The sequence below is a fragment of the Thermothelomyces heterothallicus genome (genome assembly GCF_042370625.1).
Source record: "Thermothelomyces heterothallicus CBS 202.75 unplaced genomic scaffold P884_scaffold_19, whole genome shotgun sequence".
NCBI classification, from domain to species: domain Eukaryota; kingdom Fungi; phylum Ascomycota; class Sordariomycetes; order Sordariales; family Chaetomiaceae; genus Thermothelomyces; species Thermothelomyces heterothallicus.
The window spans coordinates 621,923-641,457 of record NW_027192580.1 but is presented as its reverse complement, the minus strand read 5'-3'; the positions used below and the strand labels follow the sequence as shown (position 1 = coordinate 641,457).

Genomic DNA, 19,535 nt, shown 5'->3' with positions numbered 1-19,535 from the left:
TTCTCCGTCCTCTCTCGGTGATCTGTCGAACATCAAAGGCACATAAGAACCCGATCACGATTAAGCCGGGGCGTCGACTGTCATCTTGCTGTCGAGAGGTAGCGAGTGCATAGTTGGGGCCTGACTTTGTTGGTCGTACACAATTACAATACGTGGTTATATTGCAGTGTGAATCCTCTTCCGTAGCCGTGATGACCCATGGTGTGTTCCCCCCTCTAGCTCACTCCAATCGCCAACGCCGCGCTTCCGTTACCGTCATCCCGCCAACATCCCTTCCGGCACATGCTTCATCTTCAGTCCTTTGCGCAAGAGCCTTCGCCATCCCATCGTCAGCCCGTCGCGTGTCGAAGGTACTCCCAGATGGGCAGCGGCGGCCAGCCGAAGATGCTCGAGCCCGTGACAACTAGGGCAGCGAGGACCGACGTGAGACTTGCATACCAATACACCGATGCCTTTTCCTTCCCCAGCAAGAACTCGTTGACACTCGACAGAAACCGCCTCCAGTGTGGTTTTCTGCAGCCGACGGCTTGTTAGCGCCCGACCCTGAAATTGCGGGGTGCGGCAACCTTACGGCGCGTGCTTTTCGTGGTTGCCGGGTACGGGTGGGACGGGGTAGTTGGTCGGCAACAGAGGGACGTCTGTTCGAGTGCTCGGACTAGGGGTGACGATCCCCGACGAGATGAACGATGTGTGACGCGCAAAATCCTGCGTCTGGGGAGGGGTTGGGGTTTCTGGGGCGGGCTGCCGGGTCGGGGTCCGAGAGGGCGAGGAATCCATTGTTGAGTCTCAGGATTCAACGCTTGGACGTTGCCGTTGCGTTTTGTTCCGTCCGCTCAGCGTCCAGCGAGGGAACCGGACTGCTAATGATTACTCTCAATGGGTATGTATGATGGGAGATATCGTGGGAATAAAGCTGCGGGTTTCCCTCGCTAAAAGAGCATGACCGCGGAATAGCTCTGCGCAACGGTGTCATAATGTACCGGCAGGAGCCTGCAGTAAACGATAACATGAGGCAGAGCACGGCCGGCAAGGTAGTCGCGAGCCCAGGCCATAGGGCGAGAGCGAATCGTCAGCTTCGGTGACAGGATTCTGTCGGGGGACATGACTTCGAGGGAAAGTGCAGCCTGTCAAACTGTTACCGCCCCAGATTCCGGCGTCTGCCGATGGTGCAATTTAGAATCTTCACGAAATGGCAGCAGCAACTCTTCCCGACGGCCGGCGTCCGCATTCCGTCCTTGCCTTTTTACTTGAGAACCGTGTGGGCGCCTCTTGCCTCCAAGAACTGCTCGCCAACGCCCTGGGGGAGACTTCTAATCATGGCAAACACCTCCTTATTATGATACCGCATCCTCGTCTTGGGGTCCATGTACGGTGCCGGCAGGCCGGTCACGTCGCAGTAGTGCTTCAAGGGCGCGAGGCTCGGCGCGCTCTCGATGTTGGTGTAGGTTGCCGTGGGCGCCGAGGACGCGCCGTTTGGCTGCTGGGAGGACGCGGACAGCGCCTTTTCGAGGACAAGCTTGGACAGGCTGCGTGAGGCCTGGGCGAGGTTCGGTGGGGGGTTGGTCGAGCCGGTGGCGGAGGGGACGGCCGGGGTCGAGGTGCCGCTCGTCGAGAGCCCGTCGTTATCCTGCGACGGAGTCACTGCGCCGCTGTTCTCCCGCGGTGTCGCGTTGACCGAGGCTTCCTTGCGCGACGCGTCGCCCAGGATGGCCTTGACGTTCTTGTTGCGGCGCTGGTTGGGGCGCCAGTGCGGGTTGCGGAACGTCTTGTGGATGGAGTGAATGTCGAGCTGCTCGATGAGCGCCTGATGCGCCGCCTGCGCGGCTTGCGCTTCTGGGTTCGACATTGCGGGAGGCTAAGAAGGGGATGTGATGCGTATTCCGGTTGGGTAGGTGGCGGGGAGAGAAAGAGAGAGAACTGAGCGTGGAAAGCTGTTGGAGAGTTGGCAGGGCGGCGGCTTCAGGCGACCCGGTTCTGCCAAGCTTGACCGCTTCTAGATGAAGTACTTCGCACTGTTTCGCTGCTGTGGTTCTTGGTCAGTGATCGAATGTGGAGGTGGGTCTGCCGCACCTCCTCAAGTAAACAACAAAAGCGCAAGAGAGCGCAGCAACCAGATCAACTTCAACCCTTGATACTCGTTAATCACAATGGTAAGTGCCATTTTTAGAAGAATATGGGTTCGGAAACAATGCTTCTAACTTTTCTAAACAGGAAAGCCCACACGAGCATCAGCAGAACCTGCTTCTGTCACGCATCATCACCAACGTGGTCCGTGATCTTCATCCAGGGGGGCGGCTGTGCTCTTGAGCCCGTTGTACTGACTTGTTTTCTGAACAACAGGAAAAGCTTAATGAATCCATTGTGGTGATGAACAAGGCCCTTCAGGTATGTTTACTTCTTTTTTTTTTTTTTTTTTTGAGTCCAAGACATTCTGACTAACGAGTCTTTAAGGAGATCAACATTCAGAATATGAACATTGAGCTAGTGGCCCAGATGTTCAAAAACTATCAGTCCAACGTGCTATTTCACCTCGAAGGTGAGTATGACAGTGGCCAATTGAGGGCATTCTCACTAATGAGAGGAAATTCAGCCACGGACAACTTAAGAGATCCAGCATGAAGACGTGTGTGCCCGTTTGCGTTTCCGGTGATTCACTGGTTAAGTAAGGAGAACGAGGCTCCCATGATCCGGCATGTGGCCATACCTAAAACAGATGCTGGCGCCAAATTCACGTCTTCTGTCGTATATACATTTCTCATCTCAAATTGCCGTGTATTGGCTACCTAAGCCAGGCTGATTCCCATCGACAGAGTGCGGGGCTTTGCCGAAGTCTTTGCTGTTACCAAGCCACGGGCCGATGACCAGCGTACTAAGCGAGTCTTTGTCATTGTCCAAGCCATGGTTCAAGCCGTTTCCCAAGCTGAGCCCGTTGCCGTTGTTGGTTTGTGGAGGGATTTGTTCCTCTTCCAAGTAGAGCAAAGTCAACGTCGACGCTGCAGGAGTTAGTCTCGGAATCAACGGCAGCGAATGGCTCTCGTTCAAACCGCGAGTGGCTTCCATCAACAAAATGGACAGTTTGCGTTTACTCTCGTATTGCGAAGGAGGTGTTTTGCTACCGGGGTATAACAGAATCCGGTCTTGCCTGATTTTGTCGCCTCGAGACCACATCGGTAGGGATACTCGATGTACTGGTGACCGCAGGTAGCAGACATAATTACCCCTCCCCGTTTGCTTGCTAAACGTGTGTATTACAAAGGCATCGCCAGTACTTACAAGAACCCGTACAAACTGTTTATTAACATAAGTCCCTATCAATAGGTACCTGGTATATCCCCTCTCAGGCTCTTCCTCAAGTTGGAAGGTTCAGCTACTTCTTCGTCGACCTCCTCGTCCTCAGGCGCACTTAAGCATGGGTCAAAGTAGCCCGGTTGCTTCCACGGGAGCTGGCGCGGCATGGTGAAATTGGACTACGGGTCGAACTACGGGTCGAACTGTATAGGTAAGGTATGTATAAGGATGTGTATACCAATACATGGAAGAAGGTTCGCAAGACGTAACTATAGTATAGGAGAGGGCTTATATACTTATCTAGCTGACCCGGGCGGTCTAGCTAAGTGCAAAAATTAGTTGATATTCTTGCATTTTTTGGACATACAGATGCATCCTTGATAGTACAAAATACAGTGTTTGCTGGGTAAATATTGGTGTTGCTGGATGTAGCGTTGCCTTTTTGTCCCCCGAATTTTCAGACTGCTATCGGCGAGAACGAATGGTTGGTGTTAAGCTTCTTTGGCATTTTAGCATTGATAACTCGAAACCGAGCGCCTCTGGAATGGTGAGTGCCTCGTTGACGTCGAGTCCAACCTTGAGAAATCGGGTAGCTATCTCATCCTGGTAAAAAGGAAGGCGGCAAAGCCTCGTCCCTCTACATCCTCCTGCATTGCGCGGTCAATCGTGACAGTTCGACAGCATACCTTTTCTGCTACCTTGCTCTTTCGTCAGTTTTTGCATTCCTCTACACCGTCTCTCACACAATGATCGATCCCGGGGATCGGCTCTGGGAAGGATCCGGTGCGTTGCTCACGGGCGGGCCTGTATACCTGGCACTTCACCGACTTCGATCACAGAAGAGAAAGAAAGACCTTCGCGGTCACATATGCAAACCCATTTCCCGTCGAAGACGTCGGGGGAACCGAGGAAATCTGTCTGGCCAAGCTCCGAAGCACATCGATAAACTGGGCGATGGTGTGTCTTCGGTCTTCGCTTCTCAGACCCGGATGGCCCCATCACCCTCGTGACGGATCGAGAAGATGATGTGACTCCTTGTGTTAACAACCATCCTCTCTCTGCTCTCCAGCTCCCCTTCCCGGTCAAGACGATCTACTTGATGGCCCCCCAGATCGATCTGGTGTTGTACCCAGAGCCACCAACTGCACGAAGTGCTGCCGGCACGGGTCGGAGCACCGGAACCGGCACCGGCACCACAACCACGGCGGCATTTAAGTACTGGTTTATGCCTAATGGGCATGGATCGGACCTGGTACGAACTCAACAGCTGGAGCCGACTCCCCCGCGACCACCCGCATATTGTCCCGTTTGACTCGGTTGTCCTTGACCCCGTCAGCGGAGGAGTTGTTGCGTTCACTTCGCAATACGTCCGCGGCAGCACCTCTACGAGATCACCACGCTGGACGAGCATTTCCGCGAAGTCCCGCATGAGGTGACACCGACTTACGACCGTAACCGCGACGTCATCGGGACGGAGACGCGACGTATCCCGTTGTGCTGCAGAAAGAGATGGTGGCCTTGGGGCAGGAGTATTGGAACTAGGAAAGGCCCGCGAGCTACAACTTGGCCGAAGCCCTTGCCAAACAGAAAACAGGCCAAGGCGATACCAAACCGGGGGATTCTTAAATGAGTGGACGACGAGAAGACTGCTAGAAGTTACCTTGCCTTTTACTTCATTTTTTTTTTACCTGGTTGATAGGCATAGTCGCAAATCTGAATACCATAAATGGGCAGCAGTGGACGGCAATGTGCTGCGTTGAAGGACGGAGCAACTAATCCGTACGGATTACAGTACGGATTACACTAACTCATCAGCTCACCTTTTACTGGCCCGGGTCACCAGCTCCCGCGCGACCAATCGTCTTACACAGCTAGTTAATATGAGGTACGTATGTACTGTAATGCGTACAGTACATACATGCGCCGTACCTTAGCCATTTACAAGCATGCCGAATGTTCCACACGGTAATTAAACCTACGTCGACTTGGTTAACTGTAGGCCAAGCCGCAGGACGTGATCCTAGTGTATTTCCGTACGTATAAGCTTCCAAGTCCCAGTGCACAACCAACGGCAAGCTCGAGAGCGGCGACTCTCGCGCAGTGCCTGACGTTTCATTTCTACCCACGCGATCGCGAGCAATCCCCGAGCTAGACACCCATAATCGACATTGCGCAACATGCGACCATCGACGGTCGCCATCTGAACCTCTCTCAACCTTTGCCCCAACCTCATTCCGAACCGAGCTGCTCCGAGCAGACGATTGCGATTGCGATTGCGATTGCGATTGCGATTGCGATTGCGATTGCGATTGCGATTGCGATTCCAGAGATCGATTGAGCCATGGCGCCCTCCGCAACGGGGGAATCGGTCAGCAGCCGAAGGGAGGCTTGGAAGAACCTGCCCCCGCCGACATTGTATCCGGTCAAAGAAGCCAGGTTTGAGAAATACCTTCCGCCACAAATAGACGGCAGGGAACGCGCTCTGGCGCAGCCAGAAGGACAGGCTGCGATTGTCATTGACAATGGTGAGCAGCGCCCTCCAGTCTCGCAAGACTTCAAAACCGAGCCTGACCTAACGCACGTTTTCCCGCCGTGGATAGGCTCCTCGACTGTTCGGGCAGGCTGGTCGTTCGAGACCAAGCCTCGACTCGCAATACCCCCCATCATGTCCAAATACCGAGACCGCAAGGCGGGCAAGACCTTTTCCTTCGCCGGCCACGACTGCTACGCCGACACTGCCGCGCGAGGACACATCAGAAACGCCTTCGAGGCCGGCACGGGCATCGTGAGCAACTGGGACGTCATGGAGCACGTCCTCGACCACGTCTTCATCAAGCTCGGCATGAATGGGGTCGAAGGGGGCATCGACATGCCCATCGTCATGACGGAAGCCGTCGCCAATCTTCCGTACTCGCGAAAGAGTGAGCCTAGATGATCCCTTCCTGGACCGGCTCCGAGTCGTGCCACTTGCTGACCCTGAAAAAAAAAAAAAAAAAGCAATGAGCGAGATGCTATTCGAGTGCTACAACGCACCCAGCGTCGTCTACGGAATCGACTCGTTATTCTCATATCGCCACAACCAAGGCAGGACCGGCCTCGTGATCTCCTCATCATACAGCGCGACACATGTGATCCCTGTCTACAACCAAAAGCCCATGCTCAACCAGGCGATACGGCTCAACTGGGGCGGCTGGCACGCCGCCGAATATCTACAGAAGCTCCTCAGGCTCAAGTACTACACCGGGTTCCCCGGAAAGATCAACTCTTCACAGGCCGAACACATGGTTCGCGACTTCTGCTACGTATCACTAGATTACGACCAAGAACTGGCGCACTACTTGGACTGGACCGGGCTCGAGGACAGGGAGCGCATCATTCAATACCCTTATACGGAGGAGGTGGTCGTGCAAAAGACGGAAGAGGAGCTGGCCCGGATCGCCGAGAGGAAGAAGGAGAGCGGCCGGAGGCTCCAGGAGCAGGCCGCCAAGATGCGCCTCGAGAGGTTGATGAAGAAGGAGCAGGAGCTCGAATACTACAAGGACGTCCAGCGCCGGATCGCCGAGCAGACCAAGAAGGAGGCCAGGCGGCTGCTGGACGAGGCCGAGGTCAAGGACGAGGCCGCGCTGGAGCGGGTGATCCGAGATCTCGAGAGATCCATCAGGAAAGCGCGGACAAAGGACCTCGGCGAGCCGGAGGAGGAAGAAGCGCCCGACTTCAGCCTCCTCGACGTGCCCGACGACCAGCTCGACGAGGCCGGCCTGAAGCAGAAGCGCCAGCAGCGCCTCCTCAAGTCGAACCACGAAGCCCGGGCCCGCGCCAAGGCCGAGAAGGAGGCCGAGAAGGCCCGGATCGCCGAGGCGGCCCGGCTCGACGAGGAGCGCCGCGTCAGCGACCTCGAGGGCTGGCTCGAGGAGAAGCGCCAGGCGCGGCTCGCCAAGCTCGCCCAGATCAAGGAGCGCGAGCGGCTCAAGGCCGACCTCGGCAACCGCAAGTCGCTCGCCAGCCAGATCCGCATGAAGAACATTGCCAACCTGGCCTCGGACGCGCCCGCCGGCGCCTCGGGCGGGCGCAAGCGCCGGCGCGGGGGCGACGACGACGACTTCGGCGCCGACGACGCCGACTGGGGCGTGTACCGCAGCGTCGCCATCGGCGCCAACCGGGGCGACAGCGACGACGAGGACGGCGAGGGCGGCGACGAGGACCTCGAGGCCGCCGTGCGCGCCATCGAGGCCGACCTGCTCAAGTACGACAAGACGTTCGACTACGACCAGACGCTCGACGCGCAAAAGGACTGGTCCAAGTCGCTCCTGCACGCCTTCCGCTACGGGCCCCGCCCCTTCGACCCCTCCTCCCCGGCCGAGACGCACCGGCTGCACCTCAACGTCGAGCGCATCCGCGTCCCCGAGGTCCTCTTCCAGCCGACCGCCATCGCCGGCGTCGACCAGGCCGGCATCGTCGAGATCGCCGGCGACATCCTCACCCAGCGCCTCCCCGCCATCACCGGCCTCGACCGCGACCACTTCCTCCGCGACGTCTTCCTCACCGGCGGCAACACCCTCTTCGAGAACTTTGACGAGCGCCTCCGCCGCGGCCTCACCGCCCTCCTGCCCGCCGGCGCACCCCTCGTCATCCGCAGGGCCGCCGACGCCACCCTCGACGCCTGGAAGGGCGCCGCCGGCTGGGCCTGCACCGACGACGCCAAGAGGGCGAGGGTCACCAAGGAGGAGTGGCTCGAGAAGGGGCCCGAGTATTTCAAGGTTAGTTTTTTTTTTTTTTTTTTTTTTTTTTTTTTTTTGTTTTTTGTTTTGGGACTCGTTCCCTTCTTCTTTTCCTTCTTCTTGCCTTCTCACATGTTCTCTCTCTCTCTCTCTCTCTCTCTCTCTCTCTCTCTCTCTCTCTCTGTCTCTCTCTGCTTTGTTTCTTTCAAATGAATCGCACTGTGTATATGCTGACCGGTCTCGGCTTTGGTTTAGGAACATGATCTGGGGAATGCCTTTGCTTGAAGAAACAACAAGCTACCTCGGCAGGAAGAATTGATGATGGTTGTCCGACGTAAGGCTTTTTTTTTTGGGGGGGGGGGGATCCACGTCCCATGGTTTCTGCGGTGTGGTTCATAGTTCCGGTCGCAACTAGGTATGTACCTACCAGGCATTTCTAGTATAAACAGATGCAGTTGGGAAAAGGGGGGGAGTTTTTAAAGGGAAGGCTGGATTGGGAACGGTGAAAATGTTCGTCTGGCTTCGAGTGCTGTCACGTCTTCAATACAAGCCAACAAATACACCTTGCTGATAAGTCTAAAAATATTCCAACACCGTCGCGGTCTATAGTATGCTTTCACGCTGGTTTCGTGCAGGAAGAGAGACACTTCTGGATCCATGCCCATTGCTAAACCCTCAAAAAGAGAGAGAAAGAGGGGGAGAGAGAGAGAGCATTTTAGGTCTCACCCAGGGTTGGGCTCTCTGATGAGCGACCTCAAGAGCCACAGTGCACGTTCCACACTACCAAACATGCAGGACCCCAAAGGCGTAAGAAAGATACGGCCTCGAGCCGATACAAAGCGCCCATATCGCGATCGTTCCAGCTCGGACTATCGGCCATCCGAAACCGCTATTGGCATGGACATACAACGAAACAGTGTTGCGCGTTTCGACCTTCTGATCTGCCAAGACCTTGCACCAAAACAAACCAACGAGGATAATCAGCTAGAATACATCAAACATGTGCCAGGGAGCGCGGCAACGGGCACCCCCCGCCGCTACTCGTTCCGTTCCGCTAACGCAGTTATCAAACGCCCAAGACGACACAAAATAACAAAAGATGAAAAAAAGGGAGGTGGTGTGAGGCGACATAGCTCCGGCGGACTGATTCTTTGGCATCGGCGAGCCCCGTGCAAGCCATCGGGAAAAGAAGGTCGCGTTCGACATTTCCCCCTCTTCCCCCCCCCCCCCCCCGGGGTTGATAACGGGCGACCGTTCACTGCGGTGGCCATCCTAGAGAGCGCATGTCCTACATGGTGGCGGCGGGCAACCCGTCCGGTCCACCGTCCGCCTGTAGCTGCCGCGTGATTTCCTCAGCCGTCCTGTCGTCTTCGCTACGGACCGGCGGTGGGTAAGGGTCCCGGTCACCGAGATGCTCGCTCCTAGTTAGGCCAGCGACAGCCTGCGCAGCTACTTCGACCTGGTTGGCACCCGCGGCAGCCGGAGCGGCCGTCGCCGCGGGCTGGGGAACCTCGGGGCTGACGTGGGGCGGTTGCGTCTGAGCGTTGGGGTGTGCAAGGTTGAGTCCGGGCGGCGGCTGGGGGTACTCGCCCTGGGTGTCTAGTAGTCTGGACTGCAGGCGGAGGACATATTCTCGCAGCGCATAGTTTTCGGCCTGGACCGCCTTGAATGTGTTTTCCATTTCGCCATATTCCCGAACCTGCTGCTCGAGCTTTTTGATGTATCCTTCTTTCCGTTGGCGGAATGCCCTCTGCATTATTCGCATTGCTTCGTCAGCATTTTTTATGTAAGTATAGGGTGTTTTTGTTTACCGACCTGGGCGGCACGGTTTTGTGCAGCACGCTTAGACTGGGACAACTCCCGCTTGGCTTTCCTCCCATCGGTAGGGGTCTCTCCGGTCTCTGTTGGCCCCACGGCTGGGGCGACAGCCACAGGCTGGCCAGGAATAGGTACCGCTTGGTTGGCATGCGGCACTCCAGCAGCTTGCGGGATCATGTTGGAGATGGGAGGAGCGTAGACAGGAGCTGTCGGTGGCGGCTCGTGGCTAGATCGCAGTTCAGGGTGAATGTGAGCCTCTCCTTGTGGAAGTTGTTGTTGGTGGTTGTACCCGTGCGGTAGTGCAGATGGACCAGGTTCGCTCTTGGCCCCGGCCCCGTCGGATGCCGGTTGTAAGTGGCCGGCAAAGTTAGAATGTGGTGGCGCGTAAACAGAGTGTTCCACCGTAGGAGCGGGAGCTGCTGATACGGCCGCCGCAGGTTGCTCGCGAGCACTTAACTCTGAACCGAAAGGCCAGTCAGCATGGCGACGACTGTGAGGGAATCAATAAATAAATTGATATGCCGGAAATGGTGGAGGCAGTGGTGGTGGCGGTGGTGGGGAAAGAGGAAGGGAAGGGGAAGGGGGGGTAAAATTAGAGACGGGGCACTGTCGCCCTTAGGTAATTGTGAAGTGGTAATTGAGAGCAAGCCTGGCTTGCAGCTCAGAGCCCAGAACGGCAGGGGCTGAGATTCAAGGGAGTTTGGATGCAAAGGAGGAAAGAAGAAACAGAAACCATGCAGCTGGATGGGTCTCTGGAGGACCGGGGTTGGGCAGATTATAAATCCATCGACTTCCTAACATAGTTCTCGGAGTCTTGGACAACGGCACTGCTCAAACCCCTTCGCGAAGAAAAGGAATGGTTGAATTGCTGATGTCTCTTGAGAGCCCATTGTTCCGGTATAGGTCTGATTGAGGAGGGAAGGCCTAGGACAGGAGCAATGGGAGAAGGAAACAACGGGCGCTGGCAGTTGTTCCCGTCTCGGGGGCGACTTACAGCGATGCCGCGATGTGGTGCGCGAGACCTAATCGGTAAACGCGGGGAATTAGGTAAGGAAGACGTCGGGCGGGGCCAGGGATGGGACGCAGCTGTTCTTGTACCCAGCACTTGCCAGGCTCATGCGTTCGCGGTGCCGTGGATGGACGGAGAAAAGAGCGGGTCCGACTTCGCGTATGACGACCCGGGTTGACGGAGAGCCCGGGTTCTTGGGGGGAAGAAGCTCAAAACAGGGAACGGGCAAGCCGCATATATTGTTTCGTACAGTGTAATCCGTATTTATTCTGTAACAAGAGCAGGGATGAGGAGGAATGCGTGATGACAGAAGTACAGGAGATTGGTATCGCCATAAGAGGAATACAGAAGAGAGGAAGGGGGGGGGAAAGGAAAGAAAATAGCGCGGCGAATGCCTTGGGTTGAGCAAAGCATTAAGCTGGACGAGATGATGGCTGAGTGAGGTGATGGAGGGTCCGTCCAGATCGGTTACCCAGAGGACCGCTCGCGGCCTACTGAAGTCTCCCGCCCTTTTCGTCGCGGCAGAGACCGCCCATTCGCTCTCGTCTGTGACCGTTATAGTGCCGCGGCAATAACTGCCTGGGCAGGCAGCAGCGAGAGAAGCATGATCACAATGTGTCTCCCTCGAGTCCTCTGGTGATGGCCTCGTTGCGCGCGCGATACTTCGACGAGCGCCAATGGATGGTCACCAGCGATGGGGGTAAAAGCAGTGCCAAGAGGGAAAAGCGTAGCCGTGCAGACCGCATCGACCGGGGGCTTGCAAGGATCGAAAATGGAGAATTGACCACTTACCAATGCTGGCGTTGGTCGACATGGTGTTAATAAACCACTTGCCCTGACTCAGCAACGTGAACCAGTCGCAAACGTCGAGATATGGAAGAGTGGCTTGGCTGACAATTAGGTAAGGAAACGTGGGGGTTGGCCCTTCTTTATGATGCTCTAAGCCTGCATCGAGGTCACCAGGCTTGTACCGAGTGAGTTATGTCAGCACCGTTTTCCGAGATTATCCCATCGGGATCGAGTTGGGTCGGCCACGCAACCTTGTTCGGGAAAAAAAACTGACGACTGAGATAATCTGAGTGGCTGGCTTCAGACACAAAGCAACGAGACGCTTTCTTTTACGGTTCGCTCCGGCAGGGCTCTACCGCTCCGTATTCGCGCCGTTCCCGGGTCTTGCGAGACTGATCAATCGTGTGGACTCCGGCCCTTACGATTAACCGCATATGTACGGAGTACGGTTGTGGTCCTACGGTCTGCGACTCGAGTACTCGAGAGGTGGAGAAGGCGACGGAGTGGCGACCGAGATATAGCTGGAATAGTAATCGGAAAGCTCCAATCAGCCGCCTTGTCCAGAAAGGCTCACTGAGACCCTGGTCGACGGATGGTTGGAATGTCAAAACGATATGCTTTGTCAGCAATCGAAATCGCGATGAAGTTGCTCTCGGGCGTTTGTCTCGGGGTGGGACTGAGGATCTTGTCGGGGTTATGGGCTTGGCGTAAGCGCCCAGTTTTTCCGAGCGCCGAAAGTGGCACGTGCGGTCTGCGTTTCGGACTCCCAACTGGTCTTCGTTCACTATTCGCGAAGGTGCAGTCCTCTGTCCGCTCAATTCGTAACTTCACTCTCGAGGCGACGACGTCTCGACTCTGACCAGCTTGCTTAACCAAAAGTTGCCGCAAATTTGCGCAAAAAAAAAAAAAAAAAAAAAAAAAAAAAAAAAAAAAAAAAAAAAAAAAAAAAAAAAAAAACACTTTGGCCATCAAGCCGGGAGCATGATCATATGCTGACACAAGTCCCGAAGCCGTTTGGTGTGCTGCAGAATTGGTAACGTGGTCGAGAACAATGGCAGCCCAGACGCTTTGCCCAACAAGACCGTTTTCGAAGCATAGAGTCAACACATCAGGGCACGGCAGGTCGATCGCCGCTTGTTTACATGGGCAAATACAGAATATATCATACACATACTTATACTCCGTAGATGTATCCTATAGCTCGCTTCGCACCTTTTTTTTTTTTTTTGCCGGATAGTTCATTACCACGAGCATACCACGAGCATGAAATGAATCCGCGAGGTGTCCTTCAAGATCTGCCGTCGAGGGCATTGCCTCGTTCCCTCTTCGAATCGGGAGCGCTGGCCGACAATGATTGATCGATATATTAATCTGCCTCTGGAAATATGCCGCATCAATACGTAGAGGGCGAGCTGGTAGCTTCCCGGCATGGCGGCTTCGATTCATGCACATGCCAGTTAACCGGCTTTGTAACAATACCACTCTCCGTACTTGGCAATGAATGCAAACTTACAGTACCGAACGCTCAGACGTATGGAATACAATTGTCAGAGCTTCGTACCGTACCGTAATCCCTTCTTCAAGCCATGACCCCATCACAAACCTTAGCCCAACATCGACTCTTCTGACCGCCAACGCCGGCAATGCGTCCATTGATTCGCCCGAAGACGGGATCGTTACTGCGTTTAAGGAAGCAACCGAGACCAGCTCCCAGCATTGTCATTTTCGTCTCTCAGCGGGCAGCCAGCACAGCACAACATCATATTGCTCATCATCCCTTCGTGCGACATCTCAGTGCCACGACGGCCGCCAAATCCGCCATGATGAGCAGCAGCAGTAGCAGCAGCAGCAGTAATCAGCAGCCCCAGTTCACGGCCGACTCAGACCGCGAGGCGCTGGAGACCTTCCTGTCCCCGCTCCTCGTAGCGAACGGGGGCCGGTGGGCTCTGGCCATGGGAGGGCAGGCTCTCGAGCGCGAGTTCAAGTTCAAGACGTTCGCCAAGACATGGGTGAGTTTGCCGTACCCGCCCCTCTAGGCTCTTCTTGCGGGACAGCCCGGACGCGGCGATCGGGTAAGAAGATCATCGGCTGACCGTGTCTCCAGGATTTCATGACAGCCGTGTCCCTCCAGTGCAAGCTCAAGAACCATCACCCCGAGTGGTCCAATGTATGCAATAACCTACCCCTTGAACAACCGTCCCTCTCCCACAACCCCCCCTTCCCATCATAAACGACCCCTCTGCTCTGTCTACGTTTCAAAAATTTATTATTGGTCCCCATTAACCAGTTCGTCGTTGCATAGGTGTTCAACACCACATTCATCCGCTGGACAACGCATCACCCCAAGGGTCTCTCGGAAAAGGACATTGAACTAGCGACGATTTGCGATAAGCTCGCCACGGACTTTGGCGAAGTGGTCCCCGTGCAGCAGGAGCAGCAGCAGGAGCAGCAGCATCTACAACTAGGGGAAGCATGCAGTCTATCAGGTCTTGCCAACAAGGCGGTGGGCTCCGCCGGGGATTGCTGTGTTCCAAAGACCAAGTAAACAACTCGCCAGCTCGAAGGTTAGCTTGAGGTTTGAGTGAAAAGTACACAGGGGGAGAGGGAGGGGGGTTTTTGAGGGGCCTGCAAGGTATAATTCAACTTTTTGGTTTCTGTATTATTAAAAGCTTTGATAGTATGTAATGCCATATGTACAAATGAGTGCTGTAAAGTATTAAGGATTAATGGGACCTCCGGGCAACAACGCCCTCTCCCAGGACAGCGCCGTTCCGTTCCATCTGCCTTCTGCAGTGTAGTCCCCATTCTTCGCGTTTCATCATCACAGACGTCAGGCCCACTTAAGTGCGTTGCTTCCGAGTGATTTTTGCCCATTGCAGGAATCCTCGTCGGGTTCTCTCTATCATGCAGCGGACCAGCTGGCGGGATATTCCTTTCTCACCCCAGCTCATACTGAGTTGGTTTAGGGACGGCATGGCCCTGCACCAATGCACGCTCTGTCAGAGAAGGAACCGGGCATTCATTGCACCTTCTTGGCCCGGAGCTCGGCGAGCTTCTTCTCGCGACGTCTCTTGCTCGCCTCTTCGCCAGCCTCGGTGTCGAGGCAGTAGTCCCACCAGCGGAAGCTGGAGGCATAGTTGCCAATGAAGCGCTCGTGGTGCAGGTCGTGGTGGTCGGCACCGGCCCAGAAAGGCAGGAAGTGGCGCAGACTCCAGGGGAAGTCATAGCCGGAGTGGGCATCGATGGCCTGGAACAGGCGGAGGATGATCCACATGTACATTGTGAAGAGGTGCAGGTCCCTGGTGATCGATACCCAGACAATGGGGGTGCCGACGATGCCGAAGCCCAAGAGCATCACCTCAATCGGGGAGGCATACTCGGCGGCGAGACCGAAGGGCGCGCTGTAGTTGTGGTGCAGCTTGTGAATCGACTTGTAGAGAGGGCCGTAGTGCAGCGCCCGGTGGAACCAGTAGTGCCAGGCGTCCTCAATGACAAAAAAGATGGCAATCTGCATGGCAACCTTCCAGGCAGGCGGGAACGGGACGCCGTAGTCGAGGCCAAAGTAGGTGGCAATGGGATGGAAGAGCCAGATTTGGGGAAGCTCAACAGTGCAGTGGCTCAGTAGGACGAGCGCTGCGCACTCAAACTGCTCCTTCCATGTTGGAACCTTGGTCTAGGAAGCTGTTAGCCTACATTGACGGCATTGGAGCTCGCAGCGCACTGACCTTCTGAATCTTGTACTTGTTGAAGTATGGGATCGCATCGATGATGATCCAGGGAAGGGACCTGCCGAAATAGACGAGCTCGTGCATGATGAAGCTCATGACACCCGTCGCGATCGTGTCATTCTGCATCCAGAGATACCAAGACTATAATTGACGCGTCAGGAGCGTTGTTTGTATGGTGGCAAGGGGTCGGGGCTGCACATACGGCCCATAGGCGCTCCAAGATATTCAGGTGAACATTGTACTTGGATACCTCCTCGAAGACGGTTGTCAGGGAAGCCGATGAGCCAAGATCTGCGATAGTTGTGTTCCTGTACGCGGCTGGTCAGGCTCATCTGTCGCTCCGACGCGTAGTTGTAGAGGGCGAGGCGACTTACAGCATTGTCGACGCCATCTTTTGCGGTGCCGATACCGACTCTGCGCAAAGAGCGGTGGCCGTAGGTGAAGAAGAAAAAGGGCAGACCCCCAAGCAGAAACCCAGAATCTATCTAGGAAGATAAAAAATGACGACCACTTCACGAGTCGACGAGTCGGTTGCGAGGGTGGTATGGAAGGAGATTCACAAGGAGGAGCGTCAGGGGTGAAATGGATTTTTATCGACTGGCGGTCGCATTCTCGGTCTCCACCGAGCCAGTCGCACCAGAATCGGCCCACACCACTGAAGGGTATTCCGTTTCCCGAACACGCCAAGTGGGGCTTGTTGAGAACTGTTTACGCCTTTTCATTGGCACCCAAGATCAGTGGAACTGATACACGGCACAAACTCCGGGCTGATCTTACCGCGTGCCTGCCAAGATTAAAGAAACCGCTTAGGCCCATAACGTTATATGCAAAAAAACAAAGCGAGCACGGTTCCCAAGGGGACGCAAAGATGGGCTATCTGTTTTTGGGGTTCAGACGCGGCGAAGAGGCATCTTAACCGCTTACTATCCTGTGAATGCGAGAGTGGCTGTTAAAAGCTTTGTTTTCGCCTGATTTCCCACTGACAAATTGTTTTGCCCAGGTACCGTTTTGGTGAGTACCTGTAGCATGCAAGTAAGCAGCATTCCGTTGAAGCATAGGGCTACAAACTAGAGCGTTGGAGGCTATGAAATCATGACCAGGTCGCCAAAGCATAGCACAGTCTTGCGTTCCAACGCAAGGCCGTTTTCTGTTCAGCTTATGAGCAAGCTCCATTATCATCCGAGTCCAGGATTCGGAATTGCGTTCTTCCTGTCGTTTTCGCCATTTTTATCAGCGGAACAGAGCAGCTTCTCTCTCGGCTCCGATGCGGCAGGCATGATCTCATCGGCCAGAGCCCTGCCGATAACCCACAGCAACCAAAATTCTCGGCCCTAGCGGAAGCGCCACTTCCCCCCTACGGATTTCACCCACTGCTGGCCCCTCTCGGTGTTTGCAACATCCGGTCGAGTTAGATGACCTGATCGGACTATCGGCCCATTTCCTGTCACTGTCAATCGTTGGACATCCGGGTTCCGGGCCAATAACCTCGCCACTTGGGCCTTCACGCGTCCTCTCTGGAGACAGGGGCGGGACTGCCGCTCATCGTGTCTACACAGCCCGGTTGTTGACTTCGAAAGTTGCGAAACCTCGATTGGAGCATCATACTACCATGTCGATTGTGGCCGAGTCAGTACTGCCCGAGAATCTCTCTTTGGTCATTAATTAGGTCAACAACGTTAACACCGATGTGCTCCTCTTCAGTCAGGTCCGCCGTTTGGATGCACGGATAGACCGCGTCTCTTTGGTGCCCCTGACGCACGCCCAGGACCAAGATGTCGAACTGCAGACCGTCGACGGCGCGACGGCCTCGGCGCTGGCCTCGCCTCGCCTCAACGAACTTTTGGGCATCGTCAAGGCCCTGTCGTCCGGATCTGTCTCGGGAGCCCATCTCTCATCGGCGCGAATCCAGACGTTACTGCGGCAGTCCGGGCTGGCGGAAGAACTTTCGGTGGAACACCTCGAGGCAAAGTCCCACTATGAGACTGATGTAGAGTGGCTCCTGGTGGGAAAAGCCACTGTGCAAACCTACGGCCTTCTAATGAGCACCCTCCTTGACCAGATCGTGCCCTTGAGCGACGACATCTGGTACTGGGACGAGGTCCTATCTTCGTACCCGTACAGCTTTGCATACACCGTACAGACGTCGCCGCTGCGAATGTGGAGATGGTCAAAAGAGGTCTACTTGGACAGCGTAGACCGCTTCCAACGCTTGTACCGGGATGAATTAACCGCCCGAGCGTCCGAAACGGACGACCTGTTGTCGACTCAGACAGATGGGAGTGGTGCCGACCGGAAGACCAGAAGGCTCCAGGCTTTGTATCCGTCGTTGTCGAGACACTGGCGCCAGTTTTATGGTATCGTAAGGCAAAGCGTCGCCGAGCGGTCTATCGCAGACATACAACGCAAGATTCTCTCTCGAGTGGACATTGGCCGCTCAGAGGCCCGCAGCAAGCAGAAACGACTACGAAGACTGCGGGAGCTAACCGCCACCGGACTGGGCGTGCTTCTGGACGAGGGGCTCAACTTCGGCATCACTGAAGATACGCACAGTGACGAATGGAAAGGGCTTCTGGAGCGGAGCGTTGCCCTCATGGACATGATCCTGCAATCTGTCCTCTTCCTGGATCTCTCCGTCTCTGAATTCGAAGACAAGGTCTTCGCCGGCGTCGAAGAGGATCCGGAACTCTCGGTCCACATCGAGGACTCGCATCCAGCCGAAAGACCCGCTGTTCTCGCGCGTCGGTTGCTCGGGCTGCTGGAACAAGGTCTGCCCAATCACCGGGCCGCCGTCAAAGACCTCGCCCGCGAGCATGGACGGCCGTCATGGCTGGTCAGATACTGGCTCCCGGCCGCCGCCCTCCTCGTCTCATCTTCCACAATCCTCCGCATCCTCGTTATCAAGCAAGACGACATTATCAACTGGATCCGCAACTTCGGCACGACCGTACGCGACTTCTGGTTCAACTGGGTCGTCGAACCAGTCCGCAAGATCATCGGCACGATTCGGCACGACGCCAACAGTGAGATTGCCATCATGAGCCGGGACAGCCTCAAGGCCGACCGCGACAGCCTCGAGAGGATGGTAGTGGAGTTCGCCATCGACAACCCCGATATCGCCGTCGGTAGCTCATCTATCACGGAGCTCGAAATCGGCGAGATCCGGTCCAAGGTCAAGGAGGGAGATGTGACGCCTGTCCTTAAGGCGTACGAGAAGGACCTGCGGCGGCCCTTGGTGGGCGCCGTAAGAGGCGACCTGGTTCGATCGTTGCTCATTCAGGTCCAGAAGACCAAGGTCGATCTTGAAGTGGCGATCAGCGGCATCGATGCGTTGCTGAAGAGCCAGGAGTTAGTGTTTGGTTTTGTCGGACTTACTCCTGGTGTTTTAGGTATGCGTTCACCCTATACCCGTTCGTTTCTCCTCCCCACTGCCCTAACATTGCTCTTCAGTCTCGATCGGTGTGTTCCAATACCTCAGGACGCTCTTTGGCAGCCGCAAGGGCATGCGCCAAGGCCGGCGTATCCGGCGTAGCATCCGCGTGCTGAGGAGGATTGATAGGATCCTGTCCGAGGCGACCACTTCGCAGAACAACATCATATCTTACCGTGACCACGGCCTCTTGGTGTGTGAGGTTCACGTGCTGCGCGGCCTGGCGCATGGTGTTCTGCCAGGTGACATCGAAAAGGAATTCATAGAGGATTTGGATGAGCTGGCGAACCTCAAAGGGATTCAGGTACAGATGAAGGCGTTGGAGAGGATCCGGTGGGCGTACGCCGAGTGGTTGAGCAAGATGAAATAGGAAGGAAGAGGCCTGACATGAGGATGTGATTGATGATTATCTACGTGTTAGTTAGCGGAGCATCCTGGGAGCATGTGGGTTGGCATATAAGAGCATTTTCAGCATATTCTCGGCGCATGATCAAAGAAATTATGGAGTCACCAAGGGGTCTCTGTTCTACAGCAGGTTGACGTTTCTTGTCTTCACATGGACCGACTTCCACGATCATTGCTGTGTGAAATAATTTACGTCGTTTGAGTCTTTTGCCCCTGAGGACATTTTTAAAACGAGATGAAGGTGTCGCACCCCTGGTCTTTTGATCGCAGAAGTCCGGACGCCTAAAATCGATTTGGAATTTAGTAGGTACCTACCCGGAACGCATTTTTGGCACAAAATGAGCGGGGCTCTG

At 55.4% G+C, this 19,535-nt stretch overlaps 9 protein-coding genes across 9 annotated transcripts; 5 read left to right on the top strand and 4 right to left on the bottom strand.

Moving 5' to 3' along the window:
- Window positions 1-329: 329 nt before the first annotated feature.
- Window positions 330-777, bottom strand: P884DRAFT_279197 (uncharacterized protein; the record flags this gene model as incomplete). The annotated part of the gene is made up of 2 exons (XM_069443277.1): window positions 330-513; window positions 572-777. The coding sequence occupies 2 exons, from the start codon at window positions 775-777 to the stop codon at window positions 330-332; spliced, it is 390 nt and encodes a 129-aa protein (XP_069295915.1).
- A 466-nt stretch (window positions 778-1,243) lies between these two features.
- P884DRAFT_205372 (YL1 nuclear protein C-terminal domain-containing protein) lies at window positions 1,244-1,846 on the bottom strand (the record flags this gene model as incomplete). The annotated part of the gene is made up of 1 exon (XM_069438645.1): window positions 1,244-1,846. The coding sequence occupies one exon, from the start codon at window positions 1,844-1,846 to the stop codon at window positions 1,244-1,246; it is 603 nt and encodes a 200-aa protein (XP_069295914.1).
- Window positions 1,847-2,066: 220 nt separating this feature from the next.
- Window positions 2,067-2,912, top strand: P884DRAFT_262122 (DASH complex subunit Dad4). The gene is made up of 5 exons (XM_069441631.1): window positions 2,067-2,150; window positions 2,212-2,268; window positions 2,341-2,385; window positions 2,452-2,536; window positions 2,591-2,912. Exons 1-5 carry the CDS (start codon window positions 2,148-2,150, stop codon window positions 2,617-2,619), a joined length of 219 nt encoding a protein of 72 aa, XP_069295913.1. The 5' UTR covers window positions 2,067-2,147; the 3' UTR covers window positions 2,620-2,912.
- A 1,122-nt stretch (window positions 2,913-4,034) lies between these two features.
- Window positions 4,035-4,918, top strand: P884DRAFT_271381 (uncharacterized protein; the record flags this gene model as incomplete). The annotated part of the gene is made up of 4 exons (XM_069442431.1): window positions 4,035-4,071; window positions 4,133-4,245; window positions 4,358-4,540; window positions 4,667-4,918. 4 exons carry the CDS (start codon window positions 4,035-4,037, stop codon window positions 4,916-4,918), a joined length of 585 nt encoding a protein of 194 aa, XP_069295912.1.
- A 392-nt stretch (window positions 4,919-5,310) lies between these two features.
- Window positions 5,311-8,366, top strand: P884DRAFT_247397 (ARP5-like protein). The gene is made up of 4 exons (XM_069440503.1): window positions 5,311-5,813; window positions 5,889-6,209; window positions 6,286-8,045; window positions 8,262-8,366. The coding sequence occupies exons 1-4, from the start codon at window positions 5,630-5,632 to the stop codon at window positions 8,289-8,291; spliced, it is 2,295 nt and encodes a 764-aa protein (XP_069295911.1). The 5' UTR covers window positions 5,311-5,629; the 3' UTR covers window positions 8,292-8,366.
- Window positions 8,367-9,294: 928 nt separating this feature from the next.
- Window positions 9,295-10,001, bottom strand: P884DRAFT_205483 (uncharacterized protein; the record flags this gene model as incomplete). The annotated part of the gene is made up of 2 exons (XM_069438652.1): window positions 9,295-9,756; window positions 9,822-10,001. The coding sequence occupies 2 exons, from the start codon at window positions 9,999-10,001 to the stop codon at window positions 9,295-9,297; spliced, it is 642 nt and encodes a 213-aa protein (XP_069295910.1).
- A 3,444-nt stretch (window positions 10,002-13,445) lies between these two features.
- P884DRAFT_279193 (pterin 4 alpha carbinolamine dehydratase-domain-containing protein) lies at window positions 13,446-14,167 on the top strand (the record flags this gene model as incomplete). Its single annotated transcript, XM_069443276.1, has 3 exons — window positions 13,446-13,631; window positions 13,727-13,789; window positions 13,925-14,167. The coding sequence occupies 3 exons, from the start codon at window positions 13,446-13,448 to the stop codon at window positions 14,165-14,167; spliced, it is 492 nt and encodes a 163-aa protein (XP_069295909.1).
- A 75-nt stretch (window positions 14,168-14,242) lies between these two features.
- P884DRAFT_286462 (methylsterol monooxygenase) lies at window positions 14,243-15,741 on the bottom strand (the record flags this gene model as incomplete). Its single annotated transcript, XM_069443833.1, has 4 exons — window positions 14,243-15,295; window positions 15,348-15,491; window positions 15,553-15,658; window positions 15,725-15,741. The coding sequence occupies 4 exons, from the start codon at window positions 15,739-15,741 to the stop codon at window positions 14,642-14,644; spliced, it is 921 nt and encodes a 306-aa protein (XP_069295908.1). The 3' UTR covers window positions 14,243-14,641.
- Window positions 15,742-16,959: 1,218 nt separating this feature from the next.
- P884DRAFT_301468 (ATP synthase regulation protein NCA2-domain-containing protein) lies at window positions 16,960-19,147 on the top strand (the record flags this gene model as incomplete). Its single annotated transcript, XM_069444857.1, has 3 exons — window positions 16,960-16,976; window positions 17,052-18,736; window positions 18,798-19,147. The coding sequence occupies 3 exons, from the start codon at window positions 16,960-16,962 to the stop codon at window positions 19,145-19,147; spliced, it is 2,052 nt and encodes a 683-aa protein (XP_069295907.1).
- Between the last annotated feature and the right edge of the window lie 388 nt (window positions 19,148-19,535).